We start from the raw sequence: 7,500 nt of genomic DNA, 5'->3' as shown, positions 1-7,500 counted from the left end.
CCTCTTCTGATTCTTTTCTTTGTTTTTGTTTTTTATCAAGCAGCATACCGTTTTGTCAGAAATCTTGGGGTTTAGTCCCCTTTTAAGTCACGATACGATATCATTGCGATTTTAAACATTTCACGAAATCGCGATATTGCGATAACATATATTGTGATATATTGTGATTTATTCGCTTTTTTCAACTGCAGATTATGTCCAGCAAAGGAAAACTTGTAGGTACAGTAGGACGTAGGGGTGGGGGAATCACCAGAGGCCCCACAATACGATATTACCACCATACTAAAGTCACAATACGATATTATTGCGAGTTTCAGAGATCGATACTTGGCGCCCGTGTATCGATACAATATCGCCGCGCAATCTATCCCGATATTATGCTGTATGGATCCCGCCCCACTGACTCACTCTTGCCCGGGCACGCACACAAGCAGGCGCGTCCACACATCATCTCCAGTGAGTGTTCCTTGGCCTTATCGCTTTACCTTGGCCTTCGCCTTGGTATTAATCATCCTTGGCTCTCTGTTCACTTATCTGTTCACACCGGGCCAGTCCTTCTGTCTCTCGAGGGTGCGCACACACACACACACACACACACACACACACACACACACACACACACACACACACGCACAAGTTCATCCACAGACACAAGCTACACACACACACATACATACATAGGAGATATGGTCGCGTCCCTGGATGCGTGCTCGCTGTGGAAATGGCCCTTGTCGGTAGTCAGATATGCGCTGTGTTGCTCTGCTATCATGGCTGTTTCCAGTATCACGCAGGGAGCATCCCTAGATAGTGTCCCTAGATAGTGTCCCTAGATAGTGTCCCCTACTGTTTCATCCTTGACCTTCCCTCTTAATGATGCCGTTTTCACATCAGCTTGAAAGAAAAGAAAAGAAAAACTATTTACTGCATCAGCTGTGAAAGCCTTTTTCTCATTTACCTATTTTCACAGCAGAGTGAGTAAAGTAAAGCACCCTCAGTCCCTGCTGAGGGGTTGATCACTGACTCCTAAGGGGGTGTGATGTTATCTGATGTGCTTTTTATTATTTCTTCTGACGCCACTTTTTCCATGCAACCCCCTCCCCCTCAGCAGGGACTGATGTTAGCTTAACAGCTGCTATAGCTCCGTAATCAGCTGGATATAGTTCTTCCAGCAGACACTACTGAGTTGTGGAACAAGCAAAGGCTTACAGATATTTCCAATAGGCTACATGTCGGGTATAATCTATGTACTGGCTTTATGATCGCTGTTACAGTAACTATAAAAGGAATAGAAACCGCACACTCTGGCTCCGATGCAATGAATTTAATAGACGGACAACGTTTCGGCCTGGTGGCCTTTGTCAAGTCATGTACAAACAAGGTGAAGAGCACAGTCTTGTAACAGAGACACACCTAGACCACAGGTGCAGCCAATCAATTAGAATCAGGTGCAGCCAATCAATTAGGATCAGTCAGTCACTGCAAGTGAATGAGAACTTACAAGTGATCCAAGTGTGAAAAGCACAATTTTCCAATGACAAACAATTAAGCAATATCACGCGAGAGGGAGTGCATTGTTGGCTAATATTGGCACTGCTGTGATTCGGTCGCAGGCACGAGGCCGCAGGCCGAGTGCCGTAGATAATCGTTCCACTCGTAAGATCCCTCTTGTCCAATCAAATTGCTCGGCCGGAACTACCTGTTGTATAAGTTACAATATAAAACCTTTACAGCCAATCAAACAATGAATGGTAAAAACCATCCAGAGTGAGAATTCACAAAGGAGATGGTGTTACAAAGTTACAAAGGACCGCTTTCACAGCTGCCACCCTGCATCCAAAAGGCAGGAAGGAGGTGCAACCAACCCACCAACCAGGGACCCAGGACCGGAACACCTAAATGAACCAAAGACAGGAGACCCTGGCCGTTTCTCAATAAGCGTTCTTGTGTGTTCTTGCGTTCTTGTGTCCCTGTGAAACGTCATCAGTCGCAGCCCAAGTACTGTTCCAATACAAAGTTCACATTTCGCCAAGAACGCTTAAAATTCCCAGATGTTCTCGACACGCCCACTTTACCGAGGATGCTCTGGGTGGTGACTTGTGTCAACTTGGCAAGGCATATATCCCAGCATGCATTTCGGCATAAGCAGAGGCAGAACAAAGCAGAGAAGACGCCATAAGCTCCGAAAAGTTTTTTACAATTTAAAGTTTTATTTCATCACTAAATTAATTTCTGATGACTTTTGATGCCTACAAGCAGGGTAGTAGGTTTCAATAAGTGCCACTTTACGAACATTTATGGCGAAAAATGGCAAAAAGTTCCAGAGCACAATTGGCTGCATCTACATCAGCTGAGCTTTTTATTTGTGTAGTACTGCAGGCGGCCTCTGCGCTGGTATTGCGCAATACCCTCAAGAACGCATCGTCTCAAACTGCCAACAGCGTCATGTGTGCTTGTGACCTAGCAAGTTCATTCTTCCAAGAACGACTAGCAAGAACGTTCTCCCCAAGAACACAAGAACAAGAATGCATTCTTGGTATTGAGAAACGGCCCCTGATTGAGGTTTTGGTGCACCCACACCACCTCCACCCAAGACACAAAATAGCCGCTGCGAAAGAGGCCCACCGCAAAAAAAAAAAAATATATATATATATAGTGGGCCAAACAAGGCCAATACAGCTCCAAGTGGAAACAAATTACAAAATATTTACAGAGTATTTACAAATAAGCCCTAGGATGCAAACTGAGCATCAGACCCCTAGGGGGCGTCATAAACAGTACATCCTAGTCAGCCGATGCAGTGAAAAGGCCTAGTGACGTCAATTTCCCTGTAAGGAAAAATTATAAGAAACATTTGAGTTCAAAGTCAATATTTAGACCAAAAGGAGATAAGGTGTTTAGATAGTGAATATAAAAGTGCTCCCTCCTAGAAAGGAGATTCTCTAGGTTCCTACCTCTCCTAGGGAGGGAGACCTTCTCTATCCCAATGTATCTGAGCGAGGAGATGGGGTGATTCTCCTCTACAAAATGGGCTGCTACAGGGTAGTTGAGATTCTTACACCTGATGGTACTGCGGTGTTCGGAAATACGGGTTTTTAATTCTCTGCTGGTTTTACCTACATAGGACTTCCCACAGGGGCAGGTGATGAGGTAAATAACTGATTTGGTGTAACAGGTGATAACCCCTTTAATGGGGATGGGCTTCCCGGTGTGGGGGTGCTGAAAGGTGCTACATCGGTGGGTGAAGTTACATTGAGCACAAGCCCCACAGCGGCGGTTACCATCTGGAATAGGTGCCAACACTGTTTGAGAAGGCACAACAGAAATAGGGGGTTGTCCGTCTATTAAATTCATTGCATCGGAGCCAGAGTGTGCGGTTTCTATTCCTTTTATAGATTCTTGTCCGTCACCGGCACCTCGCTGAGATTTTATGGTGTGCATTCTCTCCATTTGTTACAGTAACGTCAATTAATTCACTGATTACAACGTCCTATTTGTCCTCTGGAACTTCTCTATATTTATTGTTGCTATGGGAAACGGCCAGTGTCTCTGTCATGGCGATTGGTCGGCTGAGAAAAGGCGCTTTTTTGAAAAGTTGAAAAATGTTCTACTCTGACGGAAACAAACGTCGCCTGCAGCGCTTCTCAGGAGCGGCCACATGTCACGATGCCTTGTAGCCGCCTCCCATCACTTTAAATGGCACTACATGCGATTTTCTTTTTTGCCCACTAGATGTCGCGCTAGAGCAGTAGCATCAGACGTAAACAAAAGGGACAGGGAACAACACAGGGAGGGGGCGTGGCTTCTCCACTGCTCAGAACATCATCACTCGCCTGTCTGGCTCGTCCGGGGTAGTGTAGCGGTAGATTCCCTTCCTACCAACGCGAGGGTCGCAGGTTCGTATCCACGTGTTACCTCCGGCTTGGTCGGGCGTCCACACAGGCACGATTGGCTGTGCCTGAGGGTGGGAAGCCGGATCGAGGGTATCGTGTCCTGGTCGCTGGCGCTGCACTAGCGCCTCCTCTGGCCGGCCGGGGCGCTTGGTCGGGGGGTGGAAGGGAACTGGTGGGAAAAGCATGATCCTCCCACGTGCTACGTCCTGCCGGTGAAGCTCCCCACTGTCAGGTGAGAAGAAGTGGCTGGCAACTGCGCATGTGTCGCAGGAAGCATGGTGCTAGTCTACGGCTCTCCTCAGATCGGCAGAGGGTGGAGCAGCGACCGGGGCAGCCAACAGGGCAGCATGGGGATAAATTGGCCAAGTATAATTGGGGAGAAAATGGTGGAAAATCTGAAAAAATATATATAGTCGTGGTTTGCTGGCATCTAGTAGGGCTGAATAATATCACATTTAGTGCCTTTAATGATGAAAGGGCACTGGCAGTTGCGGGGGGTAAAAAAAAACGCTATTATGTGAACTGTGTACTATGACTCTCATTTCTCTCACTTCCTGTGTCTGCACACGTTTCTCATTCTGTCTCCCTCCCACCTGGCTTGTCCCCTGCTTCCTCTGCCTCCCAGGTGATCTTACCCGACCTGGCCGTGCTGCGCATCGCCGTCTACGACGACAACAACAAGCTGATTGGCCAGCGGATCCTGCCGCTGGACGGCCTGCAGGCGGGGTACCGCCACATCTCCCTGAGGAACGAGGGCAACAAGCCGCTGTCGCTGCCCACCATCTTCTGCCAGATCATCCTCAAGACCTACGTGCCCGACGGCTTCGGAGGTGAGGGGAACGCACACACATACACACACACGCATGCACACACACACACTAGGGCTGCAATTAATGATTATTTTCATAATCGATTAATCTGTCGATTATTTTCTCGATTAATCGATTAGTTGTTTGGTCTATAAAATGTCAGAAAATGATAGCAAATGACGATCAGTGTTTCCCAAAGCCCAAGATGATGCCCTCAAATGTCTTGTTTTGTCCACAACTCAAAGATAATATCAGTTTACTGTCCTACAGGAGTAAAGAAACCAGAAAATATTCACATTTAAGAAGCTGGAATCAGAGAATTTAGACCTTTTCTCTTCAAATTGGACTCAAAACGATTAATCGATGATCAAAATAGTTGTCGATTAATTTTCTGTCGATCGACTAATCGATTAATCGTTGCAGCTCTAACACACACACACACACACACACACACACACACACACACACAGGCGCGTGCACACTTTGAACCCAATTTATCGTTGCATTCAATTTATTCATGGTTGATAATGAAGTGGCTGCTGTAGCCTTTAGGGACAACAGAGGAGACGAGAGGAACGGAGAGAGATGGAAAACAAGGTCTCTCTCTCTCTCTCTCTCTCTCTCTCTCTCCCTCTTGCGTACTCTCTCGCTCAGCTCATTAGTATGCGTGGGGTTGGTGTGAGCGTTCAGAGTAACACAGTTGCAGACAGAAGCACACCAATGAAAAGGACATTTGGAGTTGTCATTAAACTAAGCCGAGGGGCACGGTATGAGGAAGCATTAGCACAACTATTAGCTTTGTGCTGTGAGATCTGCTGCCAGATCTGCACTCGTCGCTTAAGAGGAAGTACTTGGCTGGAAAATAGGCGTTATTTAACCAAGAAGTAATAATCCTTCTGAGTCTCCATGTAGAGCTGGTATACTTCTTCTTCTGCATATTGAGACGAGCCAATGTGTAGGCATGGCAAATATGTCTTCGTTTTTTTATTGTCCCTCATATTACTTAAGATTAGGGAGGGGGGAATGGTTGCCAATGCCAACGGAAACAATGTTCTCTCAGATTGAATTTGTTGCTTGTAATATATTTTAATCTTATTTTATTTAGATTTAGTTCTGTTTAGTTATTAGTTATATCTGGAATACATGGATTTTGGCTCTGGGGCTGTGCATAACGTAAGCCCGTCATCGGGGATAATTGACATGATGACATGATGTACTAACTAGTCACTCACTCAATAACAATAATCCCTCGCTCTGCTGAAGTTACATCACGGAGAACAGGGTTATAGGCAGAAGGGGTACAGGCGCGCTAGTTGGATTCATGAGTGAATCTTCTCTACGATGCTTTCCAGACATTTTTTTTGCATACGTTGTCCATTCTAAACCTACTGTAGCTTATGTTTGTATGTATTGATCAATCTTTGTGTGTGTTGCAGCCATTGTGGATGCTCTGTCAGACCCCAAAAAGTTCCTGACCATTGCAGAGAAGAGAGCTGACCAGATGAAGGCGCTGGGGATTGACACGGTACACACACACACACACGCACACACACACACACACACACACACGCACGCGCACGCACACGCACACGCACACGCGCACACACACACACACACACACACACACACACACACACACACACACACACACACACACACACACACACACACACAGTTGACTGATAGGGCACAACCAATGCTACCAAATGCGTCATCCCTGTGGTACATATAGACATCATGAACACACACACTACATACACACACACACACACACACACACACACACACACACACACACACACACACACAGTGTGTGAGGTCATGAACACATACACTACATACAGTATCCCAGCCCACCTAACTCCATCCTCTCTGCTGTCACGTTCACCTGTAGAACGACATAGCAGATGTTCCCAGTGGAAGCTCCAAGAACGACAAGAAGGGGAAGGGGAAAGGAGACACGGTGAAGACCAGCGTGACGCCGCAGACCAGCTCGGACATGGCCCAGACCTCCAACTCTGCCCAAAACAACACCTCAGAGACCAAGAAGGGTACACACCCACTTAAACATAATACAGTATACTGTAGATTTGTTGACACACATATACACATTGTAATGTGTATATAGTCACTGCTGTAAACAGTCATCCCACAATAAACACGTGCACAAAGACAACTTACTCTGTGCACACAGTTTATGCACTCTGACACACAGAGCCTAGCTATACTGGCTTGCTTCATAAGCCTCTTCTAAACATGAAGTCTGGATCATGTCCGGCTAGCCAGAGCAGGATATTTTCCGGTTTTACCTTTCTAGACATGAGGAGTCTGTGTTTAGAAACAGCTGGAAATGGTCCGTATTCTCTCTGCCAGTGGGCGGGGGGAGAGGGTGCGGTAGCATGTATCGATAACAAGATATGTGATATGGAAACAGCTGTAGCGAATCTGTAACCAAACTCCATTCAAAAACATGCCGTTTTAACGGAGGATCCATTCCGACCATTCAGGCAATAACGAGGGGTGGCAATGTGCCAAAAATGAGCGCTTGCCTTTGTTACATAAAGCCGCCCAGTCAAAATAGTGGTCAAATAGCGACAAATCTGGAGACTTTTTCTGACATGGGAATGATGGGATTAACATTACCAGCAAGCAGCAGTAAAAGCAGGCAATGCCGATAGCTGGGTAAGTCCCGCTAGCATCGATGCTAAGTTAGCAAAGTACAGCGAGAGCGCAGCTGAAGCACATGGCTATTATTAATGTTAATGTCCATATTAATTAGCCATGTGCTTGCACGATGACGT

The 7,500-nt window shown here is 46.3% G+C and overlaps 1 protein-coding gene across 1 annotated transcript in view; it reads left to right on the top strand.

The window, feature by feature from the left end:
• The window catches only part of plcb4b (phospholipase C, beta 4b), a gene marked incomplete at its 5' end in the record, with an annotated part of 85,110 nt that overhangs the window by 62,270 nt on the left and 15,340 nt on the right, over positions 1 to 7,500 (top strand). Inside the window, 3 exons of the mRNA XM_083642905.1 lie at positions 4,516 to 4,720; positions 6,136 to 6,224; positions 6,594 to 6,750. Of these exons, the coding sequence (XP_083499031.1) occupies positions 4,516 to 4,720; positions 6,136 to 6,224; positions 6,594 to 6,750 (451 nt within the window). The remainder of the gene's footprint in view (positions 1 to 4,515; positions 4,721 to 6,135; positions 6,225 to 6,593; positions 6,751 to 7,500) is intronic.

The sequence above is a fragment of the Poromitra crassiceps genome, assembly GCF_964638095.1.
Source record: "Poromitra crassiceps genome assembly, chromosome: 9".
NCBI lineage: Eukaryota > Metazoa > Chordata > Actinopteri > Beryciformes > Melamphaidae > Poromitra > Poromitra crassiceps.
Note: the sequence above shows the minus strand (reverse complement) of the source record. Positions and strands in the feature narration are given on the sequence as shown.